Source organism: Pithys albifrons, chromosome 14 (assembly GCF_047495875.1).
Source record: "Pithys albifrons albifrons isolate INPA30051 chromosome 14, PitAlb_v1, whole genome shotgun sequence".
NCBI lineage: Eukaryota > Metazoa > Chordata > Aves > Passeriformes > Thamnophilidae > Pithys > Pithys albifrons.
In genome coordinates this window covers 15,142,501-15,165,647 of record NC_092471.1, presented here as the reverse complement: position 1 = coordinate 15,165,647, position 23,147 = coordinate 15,142,501, and the positions used below count along the sequence as shown (strand labels likewise).

General features: G+C 40.7%; 1 protein-coding gene across 5 annotated transcripts; it reads right to left on the bottom strand.

Annotated features, from left to right (window-relative positions):
• Positions 1 to 5,670: 5,670 nt before the first annotated feature.
• Positions 5,671 to 14,172, bottom strand: SLITRK4 (SLIT and NTRK like family member 4). 5 transcript variants are annotated; one of them, XM_071569423.1, is made up of 3 exons: positions 12,700 to 13,150; positions 11,870 to 12,022; positions 5,671 to 10,863 (listed from the first exon to the last, which is right to left on the bottom strand). In XM_071569423.1, exons 1-3 carry the CDS (start codon positions 12,722 to 12,724, stop codon positions 8,300 to 8,302), a joined length of 2,742 nt encoding a protein of 913 aa, XP_071425524.1. In that variant the 5' UTR covers positions 12,725 to 13,150; the 3' UTR covers positions 5,671 to 8,299. The 5 variants fall into 5 exon arrangements, with proteins under 5 accessions (XP_071425524.1, XP_071425527.1, XP_071425526.1 ...); XM_071569426.1 differs by lacking the exons at positions 11,870 to 12,022; positions 12,700 to 13,150 and adding an exon at positions 14,093 to 14,172; XM_071569425.1 differs by lacking the exons at positions 11,870 to 12,022; positions 12,700 to 13,150 and adding an exon at positions 13,588 to 13,862.
• Between the last annotated feature and the right edge of the window lie 8,975 nt (positions 14,173 to 23,147).

The window sequence follows — 23,147 nt, the reverse complement described above, 5'->3', positions numbered from 1 at the left end:
TTATAATGCAGATGTTCTTTTTGGAGGGGATGCATTTGCTTGTCATTTTTAAGCTTACGTATTTTCTTGCATATGGCTCAGAGCTGTATTGCTCTGTATAAACAAGTCTATTTAAAAGTTGAAGGAGAAAAGTCTACAGAAAGGCAAACACAGCTTATGCACTTTCAGTGATATTTCTCAATCTGAACAATAGAGCACTATGTACAATACAATGGTATTCCCCTTTTGAAATGGATTGCATGCTGATAGTACTCATCATTTGCATACTGCTTTCATTTTGAAAGCACATTACAAATGTAAAGGAATGCTTACCAACACTCTTTACAATTTATAATCCTTACTATCTTTGCTGTCTTATGCTGAAGTGGTATAAATTACTTGACAAAGCTACACAGAGAGAATGTGCCACACTCATTTTGTTGACCATTACTTCTACTAGTTACTGTTTACGTGACTTGCAGCAAAATCATAAAATCTTGCTCATGGCATAGCTCCAACAGCTGAACTGAACCTCCAAATTCTACGGGAAGCTACTTAAAAGATAAAACCTCTTATAGCTTCCATATTTTATATTCTTGAGAAAGGATTACAAAATAGTGGTCTTGTTTGTTGGCAGAAACCCAATTCTTCCAAAGTACTTCCTGAATATTTTGCTTAGTTAAGGCAAAAGTCATTTTTGTTGAACAAAAAGAAATATTAAATCTAAGTTATTCATGATGTAGTTGTTCTTTATTTACATCTTAGAAAACGATGAGAATTAAAAGCAAAGTTTTTGGATCCAACCTCCTGATCACATTTGTAAACCCACTGATTTGTTGAACTCATCCCACAAAGAAAGATCTTCATAAGTATAAAACAGTGCAAGCAATGGCAATATGTTAAGAAAGAAACTGTATGAACCCCAATTATTTGTGTTAACCCCACACAAAGAAGTCACCCTGTGTATGACATTTGTACTTTTGCTGCTAATTTCATCAAACTGCAGACACAACTCAGCAGGAGCTTGAAGATTCGTCCTGAAGAATGCCTATTGATCTAACTTCCATGGAAGCAAACAGAGAGGGAACATTCAAAATCTTGCATTTAATTTGTACAACACAAAAGGCAGAAAGACATTTAAGTCAAATCTTTGCAACTAAATTGTGCCCCGAGCTGCACATGTAAGTCCCTTGGCACCCAAGGGCATATTCTAACCCAGGAATGGAAGAAGCTGAAAAGCTGCATGCTAAAAATATAAAAACCAACTGCTTTCTTTCTCTCTGTCTTAGTAAAATACTTCCTAAATGCAGATATGAATCAATAATTTGACCATTCTTTAAAATATCTGTATTTTTCTTTTTCGGTCTGGAAAAATTCAAATTCAGCCCACTTTGCTTTTCAAAGGAAAAAAGAAATGTTATTCTTCTACCATTTTCCTACCCTTCTCCACAAAACTATTTTTGGGTATCAGCAAACAGACTGCTCATACATGAGACTGGTGACCTGGAGTCTTATTTGCAGTGTATAGACAAGAAGAATACCCTGCTGAGAAGGACTCAGAGAGTCTATGAAATCCTGCCAGGGAGCAAGAAAATCTGCTGTATGGTACATCATTTCCTGCAGTTTCTTGCAGTGAAGAGCTCAAAATCTGTCAAAACATGCTGCCCTTTGTGACTGCTCATTGAGACGTACTTACTGTACAGTGTCTCATATTCAGATGTGAGCTATAATGTACCACATGAAGAGAGTCTCTACCAAAGCATCTGCTCAACAAACATTGGGTACAGACTGACCTCCACACCCAAACAGCACTCAAGTGTACCCACATCTCAGTTAGAAGTGTCATTAAGAAATATGTATCACATCTGGTTTAACCTAAATAATTTGTTCAAGACTTTTCAGTGAATAGTGACACCAAAACCTAACTTGGGTGAAGTGAGTGCAGGTATCTGCAGGATTTACCCCCCAGTCTGTCAGGATTGAATTGCCTGAATCCCATTTATGTTACACTGTACAACTTACAGTCCTGAAAAGCTATGACTGTCCAGCTTCAAAAGCCCAGCGTGAATCTTCACAACAGAACCTTAAACTATTTCCTACACATCTCTGCTTTGGATCACACACCATCTGACATGACTCAGAAACAATCCAGGACAGACTCTCACAGTTTGCCTTTTTAGATGGTTTTCAGAATTTGACAAATCCTACTCCTTTGCCTCTTTGGAAACTGCTATTAACAGAAGTCTAGACAAACATTCAGCTCCAAAGGACTGATGCACTGAAGGTGAAGGGAGAGCATGAAGTGGAAGGATGCCCTGGAAGGTCACAGTGCACACATTTCCAGGAAGTTACATTGGATTAAAAAACAAAATGAAAACACTGGTGGATGGGGGAAACTGAGGAATATTCTCTGCTACTCCATGGTTACAAAGTTACTACTAAACTCTATATAGAGATACCCTTTTGTTTTCTGGTTAAACAAAGATCAAACAGACAATGATGCAGCACTGGTTACCCATCAGGGTTGTTTTACAGAATATTAAGCCTTCATATACACATATATATATAAAAAATCACATTTAGCAGCAACTAGGTCTTTTTTTCTTATCTAATCCTTATTTCTGCTTTTAAGAAATTATTTAGTGCTAAATGGCTACAAAAATTCCCAACAAGGGAATGAAAAGTCAACATAATTCAGTATCAGTCTGACTGATACTGGCTGGTGGTACCAATGACTGGTGTTTTAAAAATAACAGACTCCTCAAAGTGTACTGTTTTCAAACAACAAATGAATTATCTCAAGTATTACTAGTGACCACAAAATTAACAGTAAACTGAAGTTATTTGCAATAAACTCCCTACTTAATGGGAAAGAAGGGTAACTTTGTTCCATTATAGAAAGAAAATAAATTGTATTGTTAAGAAAGCATTTGTATTTTATGTGAGATTATCCTAAGACTACGTATTAAACTAGTAAATTTAAATAGTTTTTATCCACAGTACATCTCCAGGATGTCCAGAGCTCATGGCAGAGTTCCATTCACATCAAACTGACCCAGGGCTGCACTTAGTCAGTATTCTCCCTATAGTCATTTGAAAATAGTAACAGCTTTACAACACAAATCAACAGAGCATAAAGCAAGATTATACCACACTTCAAGTGAAAATTTATTTATTTTTATTTCAATGATGGATAGCTCCTCAACTAATATTTTCTGCTTTTGTTTACTAGGATAAGGCTGTTTTGACTCCAAATGCTGCTCAGTCAGTCTGGATTTACATTGGTACATTTCTCAGCCGTTTGTCCCTGAGCACCAACATTCCTATTTTTATTTTCCAACAGAGCATCGATCAGAATGCATAAGGATGAGTAAACCAAAACTGGAAATAAAGACTAAATAATGACAAAACATATCAAAGCTGTCAAATTCCTCTACATTCAGGAAAGCAGTGCACACATTATCAAAACATGAATACTTAATTCTTGGTTCTCAAGTTTTTTTCTTTAGAAAGAGAGTTTATGGAATATACATGTAGGCCTTTTTCAGCTAATGCTGTGGGTTTGCTCCTAATGTTACACTTCAACTGAAAGTGAAAAAAATCTGTATCAAGTCCTGATTTTCTAGTCCATATCATATTCCGACTTTCATTCACAGCTAATGTAATGCATGTTAAATCCTACACAACAGGGAATGTTAGATCCAGGTATAATATAGCTCTGTTCCTGCTCATCTCCCTTGCCATGAAGATTTTTATGAGGCTTTGTAAACCATTTTTAGTACAAAATATAAATTTAGAAGTTAAACTACCTAAAGACATCTTTTCAACTTTCAGTTATAAAACTAACCTAACCCAATGCAGTAATAGATGGATAGCTATTTTTTTTCTGAGGACAAACTACCTTTTTCCTCTGAAAAATTGTGTTATTGAAGATGATTAATACGGGAGCAGAATCAAAACAAATGCCCCTAGAAATATGTAATTGTTCCTTTAAGCACTTCTGTATTGAAGAACTCAGAATCCAACTAAAAACTAAATTCTGCTTGTGTAACCAATGCAAAAAATTCACAGACTTTGGAGGGATTACCTGGAGGGGAAGATTTTGTTGGATAACAGAAGGTGGGAAAATATTTCATAAAATATAATAAGAAAGTGTTGAAGTAATTAGAATACATTACTGTTTAACTGCTTTACAGACTCTCTGTCATTCACATACAAATGAGCCAAAAGAGAATATTACAGGCACTTAACAAAGTCTAGTTTCCGAAATACAATAGTATCAAACAATTTTATTAATATTTCATACAAATTTTGAAGTCAACACTGGCTACTATCTTGATGCTGATGAAGGCAAACAAAATTAATAAACAGCAGTTTTCTGTGTTTTACACTGGGATGGATAAGTCATCTTCATTAAAAACTAAACTATAATAGTAATGATCAAAACAGGGTAAAGCCAATACATTTTGTTTTCTTTACTTTATTTCAAAATAGAGTGATTATAAATACATTCTTGTTATATTTCCTTCCTAACTCTTTGGATGCAACCAAAAAAAAAAAAAAGTCTCACTGTGCTCATTTCATACAATATCAATATACAAATCATGCAAAAGATATTATAGATACTATACCACCATCAAGTTCTGGATGTTTTATCTTGATTCTGAAACATTTGCTAACATTATTCACAAGACCATGCCTTTATAATTTATATCATCATTATGGCTTTAAAAAAAGCATTTAAAAATATTTTTTATACTAGATTGCTGCATTATTGTCAATCTTAAACACTAAATGCAAAACAAATATCCTGGTCTTGTGTTCTTCCACTGTGGTATTTGCTTTTTGATAAAACTGCACAATTCTTTTCTTTTTCAATGAAACAATTACACTTTATTGATTTTATTTAAAAATATAAACTTCTTTATAATACAATGGAGATGACCGATTCTGTTAACACCTTCACTGATCTAGTTTGTGTCTATGGGGCTTAACAGCCATTTTACAAGCATGGCCACTCAAACCAGTAGAATGAACAGACAGACCTGTTAAGCCACACCCCAAGAGTCACCTCTCGGAAAGACTGACTAGAGATTTGGGTGGACATTACACTAAAACTGCTGTGCAGACACATACACCATTTCAAAACATGGAGAACTCAAACAAAGGTTGACACTAAGGTTGTCATTCAAAGTAACAATTTCACAGAAATACAGTGTTTTGCCAGCTTCTGCATTCTTCACTCACACTATTATGCCTACATATTGCACCATATATTGTAAAACACTTACGGACAAGTTCTACAGGAAGGTCCAGATTGTGCAACCTTTACTGGTGCTGGTGAACCTACACTCAACTGCCTAACCCCAAAAGAGTCATTGGCTCTATGTATTATATACAATGTTTCTGAGCTGGCTTGTTTTGAACTCAATGACAAAACTCTATCTAAGCCCCACTGTTGGGCAGGTGTTTAGTTAATAGCTCATGGATGGCACCTCTGCATAGGCTTTAGGCCAAGCGTAAATGCAGTGATCAGGAAACTCTGACCCAGTGTAATGGTACAGCATAACGGTTCAGTTCTTCTTTTGAACAGCAAATAGAAGATATCACAAGAAAAAGACCAAATGAAAAACAAAACCAAGAAAAACCCTAAACAACCCCTCTCCTCCCCCCAACCCCCCCCTCCCCCCGCCTTGTAAACACAAAACAAAACTGCATCAATTTTTTTAGCTGAGGAAGGTATAATTTAGCATTGTTCTTTTAACTCAGGGCAACATGAGTCATAAGCACATCAGTTCCACCATCACTTAAAAAGTATTACCTTATTTGCTCCTTTCAGTATTTTTAATCATGTCTCTCTCAAGGGAAGGGTAAGGGACACGCCAGTCTGACAGGGCACTGAGTGGGTCAGAAGCCTTCTGCTTTGGCAAATCCCAGTGAACATGGACACATCCTCAAAAGCACACAGCTCTGAGTGGAGCAGGCACAGTGAGCCATCATCCTTAGCCTGCTGATGGAGCCATCAGAGTCTACCATAACAGTGCATCATCACCTCTCCCTAAGCCACACACAATAAACTCACATGTTCTTACATCTTGGCCAAGTATTGCATCATTGGTCACCCAGGAACTTTTCATACTAGAAATGCCTATGTACAGAGCATCCATGTCCTGAAAATCCCTATGACATTCTCAATTACACTGATTATTGTGCACAAATAGCCACAGCTTTTTGAAAGCCACTAATTTATCTTATGATTTTATTATCCCAAGCCATGTATATACTTTGAAATATGGATAAAAATAATCAAATGACGCTCTTTCTAAGCCACAAGAACATAAGCAATGCCTGAAAGTTGGTGGTTTTTTTGGTATATTTTGTTAAAAATATACTGCAGGCTGTTTGCCAAGTATCATTCCAGAATAAAAATTTTGACTCAGAGTAATAAAGCCCTGAAATTAGAGGTTTGTGTTGGAAATAGCTGACACAGCCTTCTCCATAGTATTACTAGTGGGTCTTGCTCTAATTTTTGCTAGTTTCGAATTCATGAGAAACATTCATGTTTACATCCTACTATCTTAATTGACTTATGTATTGATTATAAAAGCTAGGAAGGGATAAAGGTTCTGGAAGCATAGGAGGTAAGAGGGTCTTATCCAAAGCTCACCAAGTCAAAGAACTTTTGTTAATCTCATCGCATAGATTTTTTTGTGGGATGCTTTACCAATATATCTCCATTCTCATGTCAAGGTACCATCTCTAAGTGAGTTACAGGGGGGATTTTCCATTCTCCTACCTTTTTTTTTTCCTTAGCTATTCAGATTCAGCTTTCACAAAGGCAAGTTTTTACGCTCTAGATATGGACTACACAATATTCTGAGCTTAGACCACTATACTCATTTTACACTGTGGTTTTAAATAGACGGGATTTACCATATTGTTCACTGTTCTGATCAGGTTTTGCTGACTAACAGCAGCCAGACAGATAATAAGAGCAGAAACTTGAGGATATACAATTAAAATATTACCCTTAGCATGAATTCCTGCAAATACTTCTAGTGAAAACTATTTTGACTTAGCTGTAGAGACCTGAAAAGCAAGAAAAGTGATGGCAAATAATTGCCTGAGACACAATACTAAAAAACTAATGAACCTATTTTAAAATGCACCATTGGTAACAAACCTGAAATAAGATAATATGCTAATCTCACAAGAATAGTACAGAACAATTTTTTTTTATTATTATTATATCTGATCACTTAGTTCTGGATAATGCTATACATTACACTCCCAGTTGCTGTTTGGTATATTGTTCTGGTTTTATTTATACTGAATGATTAATGCATTGTGATCAGGAAAACAAGTCAGGCATATTAAATACATATTAAGGAGTACATATTTTTTCCTATTTAGTATACAAAGTATTTCATAAATATGAATTATATTACAAAAATAATTTCTGCTACGCTCACACAGTAAGCACTTTGACACTTTTGGACAACCTGTTGGGTTGCAAGAGTTTCACATAACTGAGAAGGAATTCTAGTTTTAATTGGAGATGAGTCTTAGAACAGATTCTGCATAAATATCAAATATTTTCTTCAGATGTCACAAATACTGCAGAAGTCAAGTTGAACTTTTTTCTTTCTTTTTTTATAAGTTTCTGTATAGACATGTATGCTTCAAGTGGTCAAATTTATTTCATAGGTATGTAATGCATGGTATATTTTAAACAAATATTTGCACAATTTAACATTATAATTCCAGTGGTTTCAAGATGCAGCCCATAAATGTAACCAATTTACACATACTATTGAATGTTCTCTCTTTGCATGCTTGTTACTTTCCAAATAAGCTTTAAACAGTGCCATTACAACACCACAAATCAAAGGATTATTCCAGTTCCACCAACTTAAATCCACGTGCAGGATGAAGGACCCAGCTGAGGTACAAATATCAGTACCAGGTTTCTTGTGTTTGCTCTAACAAATCACAAGGAGACGATGGTTTGCATTTAAGATACAAAACATATATGCCTCTTGAGGTTAAATTCAGTGTAACGTGTATAAAGCATCCCTTTGGCAATAGAGTTTGCAGTATCCCTACAGGATTCCACAGGGCATGAGTTTTATGTAGTGAAATCTATTACGGAAATTCTCCTCTACTTGACAAATCGTACGCAGCTACAGTTAATCAGACACCCTTGGATACACCTGCCTCTATGCCTACCAATATAATATAGTATTTGGAAGTTAAAAGTCAACAAAAGGCACTTTCATCATTAAATAAATGTCCTCTGTAGGCAATAAGATTGTATGACCTATATTTTATTCAAAGCTGTTTGTTCTTCAAGGACTTGTAGGTAGTCAGGTGAACCTTGAAGTTTAGCTTTTAGTTCAAAATATTCACTTTTTCTTTGTTCTACTACAATTTTACTATGATTACCACCTATTAGTGATTTCTTGTTTTTTTTGTCTTGTAGTTTCTCTGGGTAACGTATTTCAAAGCCACTGACACCTATGCTGTTGTATTCTTTTTTACTTTCAAGGAAATTTTGAATAAATACATTGGAATCCCTCCCAGGGAATAACTCGTCCAGTTCATCAATTGTGCTAAGTCTTTTTCTGGTATCCACATGCAATAAATCTTTTTCCTTGTCATTAATATTTCTCAGAATGACTTTTTGCCCTGGTGGGTCAGCAAACGTGAAGCCTGTTTCAGACTCTTTTAAGCCACAGGTATGACTTTTGCTCATCTGCTCAATGGTTTGAGGAATGAAGGCCTCTGCACCTAGTCCATCCTTTTTGTTAGACTTGTGGTCGTGCTTTCTTAGCTGCAGTTGCATAGAACTGCATTCTTGATTTCCAATCCCTTCATGCTTTACAGTTGGTTTTTTGTTGCGCCGAAGCACAAAAACGAGAAGACAAAAAGCAACAAACACTGTTAAAATCAGCACAACTAATATGCTTAAGATTAGGATGGATAACGGAACTGGGCCACCAGGAGGACTCCGAACTGGTCCCGGTGGTGTTGTAAAAGTAACAGCAGTCATAGGGCTAGTGAACAGAGCAGATGGCTTGTTTAAAAGTTTAGGACACAGGATCTCATTTTTCAGAGACTTAAGTTCTATGTTAGCAAACTGTACAGGTGTTTCACATTTCAACTCCTTCACCACAATACCTTCATTTAGCTTTTCAAGCCACAGTTTTAAAGCAACTAAATCACAAGTGCAGTCCCACGGATTACCTTCCAAATCTATTTGTGTAAGAGATTTTAGCTGATCAAGAACACCACTTACAGGTAAATACATGAAGTGATTGTTCCTCAGATTCAGTCTAGCAAGTGGTGCACCAGCAAAAATGTATGCTGGCAAGCTTCGTAGAAGGTTGTTGTTCAGGTAGAGCAACTGCAAATTGGGCATCAAGTCAAAAGTGCCTGCTAAGATTTCTTTGATAACATTGTATTCCAAATACAGATACTGCAAGTTGTGGAGGCCAGTGAACATTTCTGGGCTCAGACGCTCTATCTGATTGCCATTGAGATACAATCTCCGTAAATTTGTAAGGTTGCGGAACACATCTCCTTTGATCACCGAGATCCGATTACTGCCTAAGTGCAGCAAATCCAGCCCCTCAAACTCAGAGAAATCCGTAGTATCCACATCCTTAATATAATTGCCATTTACATGCAGCTTCTTGGCATTTAAAGGTTTTGGTACGAGTTCAGCCATCGATTCTATATTTCTTTCTTGGCAATTTACACTTAATCCCAAGTCTGAAGGATGTGTTTTGCAAACACAAGGGACCGGACAAGGAGTTAAAGGAGGCACCCTGGTCTGGTAAGATACAATTTGACTGAGATTGCGATTAGAGAACGCTTTGCCTGCTACGATCCCCGAGATCTTCGAAGGATTTGTAGTCTTTGGTGGCTTTGTGACTAATCTGTGCACTGATGTTTGAGTGGTGTGGCCGTTTGGTGTGCTGTAACCAGGCTCCAGCTGGGAGGGAGGCAGGATGCGCACGTCAAAATCACTCCCTGTCCCCATGGAGCACAGCTCTTGCTTATTGGTTTCTTTCAGCAGCCGTCCATACAAGTCACTGGGTGTCTCACAGATGGCTTCTCCAATGTAGATGTTATAGGGCATGTTCTCCAGCCACGCTTTCAAAGGCAACAAATCACAAGTACAATTCCAGGGGTTGTCTTCCAGCTGCAATTCAACAATTCGCCCAATGTGTTCCAGAACTCCAATGTATGGAAGTTTCTGTATTCGATTCCCCCGTATATCCAGATGGGTTAGAGAAGCAAATCGAAAAATATTATCAGGAAGGAATGAAATCAGATTGTCATTAAGTATCAGGACTTTCAGCTTGTGAAGCTTATTGAAGGCTCCCCGTTCAATAAACTTGATTAAATTGTAGTCAGCTTGGAGATACTCCAAGTTCTCTATGCCAAGGAAAGTGTCAGCCCGGAGAATCTTTAATTCATTGTTGTTTAAGTGCAACTGTTTTAATGAACTAAGACCCATAAAGGCCCCTCCCTCAATGTTCTGCAACTTATTATTACCCAGTTGCAAGGACACTGCATGTGTAAAATTAAGAAAGGAATTTGGATATAGAACAATTAACAGGTTGTTTTGAAAGTTGAGGTGGTAAAAAGTAGACCACGGTGGTTTAAGCTGATTTGGTCTGTAGACTGCAACCTTCTCACAGTTGACATAGAGTACATTCTCAACTGACACACAGGAGCAAACATTGCAAATTTCCACAGATATATCAGCCTCTGCAGTTGTAGAAGAAACTGGAGATGACAGAACCAGAAAGACCCACAGAAACATCTTCTTGTGATCAGCAAGCAACCTTAGGCTCCTGAACAAAGATAAAGAATCTGAAGAGAGAAGGAAAGAAAAAAGAAAATATTTTTCAGTTGACATTGTTCCAAAACATCATTTGGGTTAAAAATTGTATACCACTGAGCTACTGTACCTGCCAAGGATTATAGATAAACTACAAGCACTGAATTTAAAGTAACATGAAAGATTTTAACAACCAAACAACTACACGGGAGCTAGAATGATTTCAAACACAGAATGGAAATTTCTGTATACAAGCACAAATAACTCTCAGGTCTGTCAAATATATTTCTCTCTCTTGTACACGCCAAGCATGCATAACTAACAAAGTAAAATAACCAAAGGAGATTCCAATTTTATGCATATTTACTGTCCTCGGTCCTGCACTGCTCACATGTTGCCGTGCATTTCAGGGATATTAAACACAAATGCTTATGTTATGCATGCCCAAACATCTGGGCTGGGATAGCACGATGCAGAAAGGATAAAGATGCAGACACAAAAAGCAATGTCAATACTCAATGTATGTATCTATAGAACAAACACATACAGATTTATCACTATGATAATAAAGACATTTACTCAAGTGATACATAGGCATGCACACACATTGTTTCTGTCACTTCTTATATCTCGTTTGAATAACTAGGTGGTAAACTGATGGCAGAAATACAACTATCCACAAAATAAGAACATCAGCTCTGGGTGACCAGTGGAAGCACACAGACACGAAGCAGCATGCACAAGCATACAGCCCCATCCCCAGGAATATGCTGACTTGCAGGGCAAAACAAAGTCACAATTCACCAGCCTGACACTACCGAAACCTGAGAACTACTTTTTTTTCCTAAAACATTATGTAATTTTCTCTTATTCCTGCATTGATAAGAATCCTCTGCATATTGTTAGGCCAGCTGAGCTGCCATTTTTTACACAGAACAACTGGAGCCACACCATTCCCTCTGAGTTAGAGGGCAGCTTTTTTTTTTTAACAAATCCATCAATAATCAATACGTTGCACTCCCCCCATTTTCCCATTACCCCCATTTCCCAACTTGTCCCTTGCATTTCCTGCTGTGGGAAGCCACTGAGTTGGCAGGAGAGAGCCAGGGTAAAAGTGAAGAAAGCAGGAGCCAGCTGGAGGGAGGAGAACCGGACTGGAGGGAGACACAAGGGGAGGATGCGCCGGGGGACCTGGAAGGGAGGGCAGAGGAGAGGTCAGGAGAGAACGCTGGACAGGACAAGAGGGAGAAGAAAGCTGCGAGGAGACAAGGAAAGATGAGAGGAAAGGATGGCTGAAGGGGTCAGGGAGGCCGTGGAGCAGGTGCTCAGGGAAAAAGGGGAGCGGAGCAGTCGCTGCTGATGCCCGCACGCTCCCGATTCTGGCCGCTGGGAGCGCGCCCCCAGGGGCAGCCCGATGCCCCCGCGCTCCCACCGCTCCATCTCCCTCCCACTGCCAGGCGCGGTGCTCCCGAAACCCTGCCTCGCCCACGCTCGAGTCCCCTCTTCTTCCTCAGCCCCGCGGCCCCGGCCGGTGCCGAGCGGGGACGCTGCGGCCGCTGCGTGGGGCTGGCTGCGGGGCGGCGAGCCCGGCCAACAGTGCCGGCACTACCGCAATTTTTTGCCGCAACCGGCTCGGCGGGTGCCGTCTCCCCTCTGCCGTGGGCGCCCCGTCACCCTCTGCCTCCCGGCGGGGGAGGGCAGGAGGGACACGGGCGCGCACACAGGCGCGCACATGCCAGGCGGGAGCGGGCACAGAGCGGCGGTGCAGCCCCGCATCCCTTCCACCCTCCCTTCGTTACAGGGCACGACCGTGGTCCCCGCCGCCAAACGCTTCAACCGCCCTCCCTCTCCCACCCCCGCCCGGATACCTTTGCAAAGTCCAGCCCGCAGCATATCCACACACCCCCTTCTCCAGCCCCGCTGCGCAGATCTGCTCCCCCCGTCCCTCCTGCACTTCCACCGGCTTCTCCGGGCCGCCCCGACCCCGGTCACTCCGTTCGCCCGCTCTCTCGGGAAGGATGGGAGAGGGCAGCTGTGCCTGCTGCCGCTGACCGGGGCTCCGGGAGGCGGGCGGCTGCGGGGAGCGACGAGCGCTATGGCAGAGATGCTCCAGCAGGAAGCCACTGTCGCCTCCTCGTGTGCCTCCCCCACCCCCCTGCTCCCTCCTTTAAAACAGCATCAGTAATTATTATAGCAATGAAAACAAAGCCTTCGTAATAATTAGAAGAAATTAAAACGCCAACGTACCCGCGGCCGCGCCGTGCCCCCACCCCCGCCCGCACTCACACGCCCGGCGGGGCGCCCGCCGCCCCCGGCGATGCTCCCGGCGGCTCCGCGGACAGCCCGGCACCGTCCCTACCTCGGCACTCGGGGTCGCCGCGGCCCCGCTCGGCCGCGCTCCGCCGTTCTCCTCGCTCGCTCCAGGCTCCGGCGGCTCCGCGCCCGCACCGGGCGGCGGGGGCAGCCGGGCGGCCCCCGGGGAGAGTACCCCCGGCCGCGCGGGGCGAGGGGGAGCCCGGCGCTGCGGTACCCCGCCGGCTCCGCATGCAGCAGCAGCAGCCGCCTGGCTGAGCCCTGCCCCGGCACCGCGGTCCCCCGCACACATGCGGGGAGAGTATTCCTGTGCACACGGGCGCCCGCTCCCATCGCACTGCTCTCGCCCACCCCCTGCACGCAGAGAGCCCCCTCCCCTTCGCCACACGCACACCCGCACACACACACATACATGCACACGCGAACACACACAAGCAACGCACCGAGTGCCCGGGCGCTGCTTCGGCGAGCAGGGAGACACCGCTCCGGGGCAGCAATCCCGGCGCATCGCCACTGCCGGAGCCTCTCCCGCACGCCCGGAGGCGCCGCGCCGCCGATGCCGCTCCCGGGGAGGCGCCGGGCTGCGCCCCCGCGGGGCTCAGGCGGGGTCGGCGAGGCGGGAGGAGCCCCCCGGAGCGGCGGGGCCGCGGGGCTGCCATGGGCGGCCGCGGCAGCTACAAGTGCAACCCGCGGCGCGGCCGGGACGGGGCCATCGCGGGCCACTCGCCCGCCAGCGCCTGGAGCCGCCGGGAGAGCGGAGCGGGGGAAGGAAAGCGAGGGAAGGAAAGAAAGAAAGAAAGGACGGACAGCCCCCTCCCCTCTTTTCTTGCGATCTCCCCTCCCGCTTGAAACAAAAGTAGAGGTGGAAACTGAGTGGGCAGGATGGTAACATTTGCGGCATTTAATGTGAATGCAATTATGGAGCGGAATCGCTGCGAGGAGACATACCCGACCCGTTCTTAAGACAACGCAGCTATTTGTCTCTCTCATTCCTTGTGGTTAGGTGGAATTCCTCCTCTCTGCGTAGGTAACAGCTGCAGTCTGATGGAAAAAAAAAATCTTCAAATGTTATGCACTTGTGCTAAACAGATTCTGCTAATTAAGAACTCCTATTGATTTTACCTTTCATAATACACTTTAAAGTGGTAATGAATGCCCCCAAACAAGGTGACATCTCATTCCAGAGCAGAAGAGTTAGTTAACCAAATGAAATCTTGCATGAGGAGTTCAACGGCTTGCCCTTTACCATGAATTCTAACATGAACCAGCTAGAAAACTGTTTATGTGCTATACACAGACCAGTTGTGAGTGCTACTTCTGGGCAGTAAGCACCAGGGAATGGAAAACAGCAACTGCTTTCTTCATTTAGTGAAATGAAATAAATAGCTTGCTCTAAAAGGCTGACTGCATCTAATTGAAATAATTGCAGAATGTTATGCAGTTAGACTGATACCTGAAAACAAATGCAGCTGAGACATCAATAATTTGCATATCACAACAGAACTGAAAGTGATCTCTGATTAATATTCAGGCAATTAAAAACTGAAGTCTTTAAAAAGTAAACTCTTAATTACTGAGCCATTAACAAAGCACTGTTCACATAAAAGGGAATATAAAGGGCCCGGTTTAGAAGCATTTGCATAGAGTTTCAGCTCAATTTTTTTAACTCTATTTAAAGAAACCAATTAATTAGGGAGCAAAGGTCTAGAATAAAATTCATTTAGAAAGATACGTGGTTTATAGCTCTGTTTTAACAACAGGCACAGAAATGCAGGTGTAAACATCAAAATGCCTATTTTGTTTAACTGGGTACCTTAAGCTGGATAGTAAACTAATTCTTTGCTTATTTAGTAGGTGAAAGAACATATTGACAGTTTCAAAGAGGTCACTACTCCCACCACCATTCAAGCAACTACTTAAGAGACTGAATCAAACATCAAACAGGAAGCATGACAAAATATTATATTTTAACCAAGTAAACCATGAAATCAGTAAGTACTTGACAACTGAAGTTGCAATATAATTCTGGTTGTTCCTACTATAAGTGGCTATTGCCAGTGGCATATGATTATGGTGGTGCAGAACTTATCTGAGAAGGAAACTTAGTTAGGCAACACAATTTCATTATTAGGGTTTTAAGATGTCATGCTTTTTTTATTTCTAATTTACAGTCACAAAAAATAACTACTCCTCCAAATCTTGTTTAAGTGATTTCTATGCTACTTGCCCTAGCATTACATCATGTCAAACTCACTAAGATTTAAGCTTATATATCCGAACGACAGTCCAAAATAGACTGAGGATAATTGTAAAGTATAACATAAGCACCAGCTTAAGATCAAGACTGGGATCCAAGATGATGATGATGTGCTTAAGAAATAAAAAACTTTAAGGGCTTGCATCCTAGAACCACTTGGTTGTACCCCTGTTTTGAGATCCAGCTGGAGGTTTTATCACTATCAGCCGAAATTTTCTGTGTAACCTGGTGGTAGATAGTAATTGGATGACAGCAGAGCCAAACAGGGCAAGCTGGAATATCTGGTCTGGTTCCCTTAAGTTTACAAGATTACTTCAGGCTACACACCATGCCCATTATTGTCATCTCTAACCTTTTCTTAAATTTTCTGCTGTGGTGGAACCTCATTCATCTCCTTTGATTTTTTTCCCCTGTCTGTTGTTTGCCACAGCAGCATGTATTTTTCCTTCTTCAGTTTAGCTAAAGGAGAGCAAAAGCTAACAGGCACACAGATTCATAACAGGATTTTCCACAGAGAGAAGTATCTGAAGAAAGAGTAGGAATGTGAGATATACTACTTCGCACCCAAGCAGACACACTCAGGGTGGCATTCAGTAATTGTGCAATTAACTTGTTGATAATGCCATTACCATATCTGAGTAGTTCTTGGGAGAGAAAGGTACTTTTTACTCTTGGCTACAGAAACTCATCATTCAATCTGCTCCAAAATTACAAAAGCCTATTTATATTCTCCTTCCTTTCATGTTTTTGTGAGAGCCTCTAAAAAATACTTATCCTTTAAACACACAGGCATACTTGGTCACCTACCTCTCCCAATTTAATTCTTGGCTGATGGAAGAGCTTGAGACTGAAACTGAGCTTTATGTGTGTTCAAAGTCTGTCAGGGGAAAAAGCTTCCTGTAACAGAGTCATCAAAATGCAGAGGCCAGTTGAGATGCTGAGTCTACTGCTCACAGCAGGAAACCTTGGAGAGCATTTTCCTCATGCCATTCGACACACATGCAAATAGGACTTCAGCTGAAAGCAAGGGGAGTTCTCTGCAATAAGTGGCTTTGTTTTTTCATCCATAGTAATTTTCTGAGTGAGAAATGAACTGTCAGGAAACAGGAGCTAAACAACCTACTCATTCCTGAGCATTCACAAGTACAATTTAAGATGCTGTACCTGATGTCAGGCTGTATGTGTGCACATAAGTGGTGGGGAGGAGGTGTCTTTCATACAATTGCCAGCCACCTACCTTCATGTTACCTGTAGATGTGAGCACATCCTAAATGCTTTTTCCATAGGCACTGAGTTGCACTTTTCTGCTCCTCCTCCAATTTGTCCGTTGTCATCCTGAAAATTAAGTAAGGGTTAGTTCCCAGTAGTTAGAACTTACTAAGGATACCAGTGACCCACACATCCCTGGCGCTTTGAATCAGAAGACCAAGACAAGACATCACAATTCCCATGAGCAGCCCAGGAACACCTTTACTTGTTCGTGTGCTAACATATGTGCTGGCCAGCAGTGAACAAGCCTTGTGTATCCAGCTGCCAAAAACACACCTGTGAGAGAAGCAGCGTGCACACATATGCATTTGAGTTGTTCTGTTTGAAAAGGTTCATGCCAAGAGTAGAAACTTATGTAAAAAGTCTCTAGAAATTAATGGGAATTCCTTTGGAGCAGAGTCTATTTTATAACTGTTATATAAGTACTACATGTTACTCCTTCCTTTTCCCAAAGAATGGTAAAAATAGCCCAAAAGTTATTGTTTTGGGCCTTTGCACAGGGCCCAGGTAAAGAATTAAGTGGTTTGTTTGAACACATGGAAAACTGGTTAACAGTTCTTTGAATAGGAAAGTAAAGGTTTTTATGGGCTTTGTCTGTTTCTGAGGTTTCTGTGGTTAAACAATTTCTGTTGAACAGATCTACAACATGTTTCTGCTCCCAGACATATCAGTAACAACTGCCATGCTCAGCAAACAACATCCAGCACAGCAGAATACAATGACTGTGCAGCTCTTTCTTATAATAGGGCTTCAACTAATAGGACATAGCCTTTTGAGGAAGAAAAAAAAGCAAACCAAACCACTAACAAAAAACCCCAACCAATAACTCCACCTATTGGCCCTGTTTTCCATGTATTTTGCCAGACTGCCAGTCAAAAGAGGGGGAGGAAGATCATCCTTGAAAATGCTGTATGTACTCGAGTGAGTCCCAGCATGTACATCCTTTTAAAGATACAGTGTGAAAGGAAACAGTGCAAGTCTGCAATAGGCTGAAGCCAGACCCACTGTGAAAGAGCACTTTGCACAATAAACTGGAAAAAACTGTCAGATACTTGTCTCTGCCTGTCTCTCTATTATTTTCACCTAACTTACTCCATTTTATCCAGAGACCCTCTTCAATGTGCAACAAGTAACCCACCACCTGCATCCAGGAAACCTGAGAAAACACTGGAGTGCATGAATCCCTCCACCAGGGATTGCCAGGGATTTTTAATTCCATCTTTTGCTATTCATTTGCAATGAGTTGTTTTGAATGTTTGATCAAGTAGGCAGCTGCTGGTAGTGGGTCTTCTGAGCAGTCCTCTTTGTGAGCTCAGCCTGTGGGGATGTCCAGCTCCATAACACTATGCTTGCCAGCCTTCCATAACACTATCCTGTCAAAGCACTGTGGGTAGGCATTTAATTTCACTAAATTGCAAAGTATCCCCTGCTTTACTTAGTTTCTTTCCCTGTGCTCATTAGCCAGAGGATGTTCACCCTCCAGCTCACTGTCAGAGGCTAAGCCAAGCTTGGCCTATCCTCTTGCTTCCTGAGACAACCAAGTGTGAAATCGGGGGAGAAAGAAGATTTGAAAAAAATAATGGATGAAGAACTTATCTTGGATATTTTTCAGTAAGGTTTTATGATATAAGGTTAAATGCAAAGCCTAGAAGCAACTGCTGTTATGCTACCCAGGTCTCTTGTAGAAACTTCTCACTAACTGATTTCTCAAGAAAAGAAATATATTTAGAATAAGGATCTTGTGCTAGAAAATTCTGACATTACTGAATATACCAAGTCATGAAATAACACTTCATCCTCCCTGAGTGAACAGCCTATTAACTGAATAAAAGAACTCTGCCCATGTACTGCACAGGAAATGTAAAGAACTTTGACTGTGGTTGGAAATGATGGAGGATAGGAAGGAAAGAAGTACTTTAAGAAGGAGGGGGGAAATATATTATGTTACAAGACTTGTATGCTTGTTTGCTCCTAATAACTTTGTCTTCAACAAAGTCAAGCAGGGGAAATCTTTTATGCTATGAATACCAAATCTGTTAGGCTTCCAGTCAGGACTGGATGGGTTGAGGTCTCTCAACATTAACAGAATATGAATGTAGAATATTCTAATTTCAGTACTCACTCCGTGTTTTCCTCACACATCAAACTGTTTCTTATCACCTTCTGGAATTCCACAGACCTAAATGGGGCTTCTCACATGTGTAAAGGTTGATGGTATAACCCACTCATTAAGCTGTCTACAAGCAGAAAACTGTCTTACTTTATCTCTTAGAAAGTTCAAGGGTAAAGCTTGCTATAAAATATGATAAAAGAGAACAAAATAATTGTCATTCAATCTTTAGAATGAAAAATAAAAATTCTATTTTTGCTGAAGTTTAAGCTGGTGCTGTCTCTTGGACGAAGAGCCTCAAGCAGTGACAATGTAGAATAGGGAATAAGCACAGAGCAACTTGCCAGCTACTCTTGTCTCTCATCACGAGAGTCACTCCTCAGGTACTGCAGTTCCTGTGCTTATCAGCTGACAGACCACTGTGGTAGAATTAATAGGCACCTACAGAAGAAACTATGTGCTTTAGACTTGTTGCTTATTTCAGAGAAAAAGTTACACTAAGGAGGAAATATCTGAAACAAAATTAAGTTGTTTCATGGGTTCGCTCATTGCTCTACTTTAATCTGCTTTTGCTTCTGGGGTTTCTTTTGCAGCTGCCCTAATTTCCTCTACTTTTGCATTTGTTATTAATTTCAATTAAAGCCTCCATAGGCTCATGAGCTAACAGACTTTTTTATTATTGTTTTTAAAAGAGAAGGCCAATACTAGCTTTCCTGTTGCCTCTAGACTATTGCAAAGGAATGTAGATGGATGTTCTTTCAAGAAAGAAATTGCAGCTACTTCAGTAAGTGAGTTATGATATTTTTTTCACCTAATGATTAAAGGCCTGTGCTGATCTGATGTAAACTGGATCCAGGGAAGGGATGCTGAACCTATAAACAAAAAAGATGTTTGGTTTTAACAGCAAACATTTTGACACCATATCAAAATGATCATAAAGGCAAAGAAAATCCTGAACTGGAAGGCACCCACAAGGATCATCGAGTCCAACTCCTGGCCCTGCACAGCACATCCCCAAGAATCACACCGTGTGCCTGAGAAGATTTTTCAAACACTTCTTGAATTATACCAGGCTTGAAGTTGGGAGCACTTCCCTGGAGAGTGGGAGCCTGTTCCAGTGCCCAAGCACCCAATGTGTGAAGAATATTTTCCTAATATCCAGCCTCAATCTCCTCTGATGCAGCTTCTCTTCTCAGGGGAGATTGTGGTTGAGATGGGTGTTTCACCCACTTCACGAATTTCAGTGCTGTCTGGGTGAAGGTTGGAATGCGCCCTCCCATTATCTGGCTGCCTCACATAATTGTCTCCAAGGCCTGAGCAGTCAATCCAGACTGCTCCAAAAGCAGGTAAAATGAAATCTTCCTCACCTTAGCAAAGGCAAAAGCACAGCAATATGGAGAGGCAGCTCTGCTGCATTCTCCACTGCATGGGAACAGGACCTGAACCATCAAGAGTGAAGATTTTTAAATGACAAGCCAAAGGGTCTTGCATACTCTTGTGCCATCTTTGGAGTTTATTGGACTCTCCTTGAACCAGCTCACTAGCCCCAAAATAACACCTTTTTTCTTGTTTGGCCTAGGTTAGTTTTCAGCCAAATTAGTGAGCTGATTGGCTGGTAAAAGGCTCCAGCATGTGTGTGATTAGTGGTGTGAGTAACCAGGTACTTACAGGATGAGAGAGAGATAGGACAAGTTATGGGAGGAGAATGAACTGGACCAAACACACAGCAACAGCAAATATTAAAAGTTTTACAGTGTCTAATGCAGATTCACAATCAAGTAAATTTAATTTTAATCAGAGTTTATTTAGAGAAATAAAGAAATAAAACTAAAATTCTGCAGAGCTTCCTTGCTCCACCAGAAGAAAGTCTGTATTTTCTCACACATATATATATATCATATATATCTTCCCACATGTCTATGAAAACTCATTTTCAGAAGAAACACTTATGCATATTTACTAAATAGTGAAAGAATCAAAGTCAGATTAATGTGAAACACTGATGCCTAAATGATGATAACATTGTAGTCTAAAGGCAAATTCTAGCATTATTGGAAGCCTCTTAAGCCAAGAGGAGGATATGTTTGTAGACACATTCAGTATAACGAAAGAAAGAAATAACAATGTCTCTGCTTAATCTCAAGATCCACAACCTGAATACTCTTTTGATATACAGCATTTCAGGTCTTCTCCAAGATGTGAAGTTATACCCTGCCAGGCAAATCTGAAGCCAGCATGTTCTGAACTTAAGGGGAAATACATTTTATTAAACAAGTGATTAATATATCAGTAAATATATTCAGATATTAACATATCAATACAGTAGGCAAGAGGCAGTGCAGAAGGATTAGGAGGAAAAAACTGCTATGTCCTTATGAGGAGACTTTAGCAGGGATCATACTGAACAGCTGAAAAACAGGCTTGAGTGAGTGGAAAGAGCAGCAGAGGGCTGGTTTTAGGAGGCTTGTACAGAGTTTGGGAGCCTGGCTAGGAGTGCATGAGTAATATTCATAGACACCTTTATCCACTAATGGAACTGACAGAAGCTGACAATTATGACAACGGTAATGAACCTGTCTTATCTATTTTAAGACACCTTGTATGAAGAATTCAGAGAGAAAGAAAAAGAAGATTATTCTTTGGTTGGTTAAAATACCATGACTTCAAGGGATTCCCTTTCTGTTCGCTCTGCATGGAAAATATACAAAAGCACCATAATTGCAGAACATTTAAATAGGTCATTTAAAATAGATCCTACAAAGTGAGAGGAAAAAAGTCCACCCTACTTTAAAGTAACTTTTTTAACAAAAAAGAAAGAGGACTTCCTTTTATCTTCTTATTCTTCTATTATCTTCCATCCTTTAGAAGGCCAAGAAAGCCCAAAGATTTACTTTAGAGTGCCTGTAGATTTACTTTATATGGCTGCTTTGCCTCGAGATTAGCCCAAATGTGATGTCTTCTTGATGTTTACAAATGCCAAGGGATCTAAAACCTCTTATTTTTCCTCCTTCCAGTTTGTTCTGAAAACACACTATATTGACTGTGTGCCTTTTCTTTATGCTTTTTTTGTGTTGTTTTCTCAATCTCTAAGATCATTGTCTGTATTGTGTGTATTGAAGGAAACTTTCATTGGTATTGCAGGGCATGTAACTGTATTTCCTTGACAGCATTCCTGCTGGTATCCCCATGGTTTTCACTAAGGTCTTGAAGAAATTTTTAGACAAAGTCAAGGTGTAATGCAACTTTTACTGAAGCCAATGAAACTGGTCAGGTTTGTTTACAATGGGGATATCTAATGCTTTCCTATTTCAGTATGTAAATTGCTTTAGCATGTAATGACTGTTTAAAAAATAAACTTTGCTTCTGTGTAAATCAGCATTAGCTCATACTACAAGTTCAAAACCAAGTTATCTAACACCATGAGATTTTGTTCAAGTACCATTGCCCTCCTCAGGCTGTATCTTGTTAGTTTTGACGGCTGCACAATGAAATATAAAAGGACCTGAAAAGGTCTTTATGTGTACCCCTTTGGCCCTTTAAATCTGACATATAGCTGGTGGACCAATATGGATACATGCATGCAATGGTCCAAATTTCAGCTGAGGTCAGTGGTCAGTGGGAGTGGGTCTGTTATTCAGGTTTCAGTTCAGTATCTATTTTTTTGGAACTCCTTGCCAGCATTTTAATGACATTTCTCTACCAGTACCCAAATATGCTTGGACATTAAAAAGTGCAATTTAGGAGCCAGCCTATAAAACAATGAAGTCAAACTCATAATGTTCAGTGAGACTATTTCTTATTCAGTTTGGGGAAATAGTTAGTCACTCACATTGTTGTTTTGCTTAGTAGCAGAGTCCTTCTCTCATTAACATATTCTATTAATGTTCGTGTTCATGTGTTTGTTTTCTAAAACATGGAAGAAGAATATTTCAGTTCTAGAGTTTTACTGAACAGGTGTTAGAATGTGGACATTCTTGAACCTTCCAAAAATAGTATTATTATTTTAGTCAGGGTTGAGCATCAGTATTCCCCAAGTGCATCATAGAGGCTAAGAACTGAGTTTCGTGGCCTTTATTCTGTCACCTTCTGTCAGCTCTGAATTTCAAGAGCTGACATCTCTATCACATGAAAAATCCCTCCTGAACATTTAATAATTTTGTTGTGTTTCCCTGATGACTCACTTTTTAATTAAAAGAAGTGTATTTAAAATAAATGTTATTTTTGAAAAAACTAATTTTCAACAATACCTAATGCTAAGCAGAGCTGATAATCCTAAAGTAGAAATGTCAGATATGTAGCACAGGAGAACAGAGTAAGGAAATATACCCCAAAACATTTATCCTGGGACAGTTATATTGCAGAGGCAT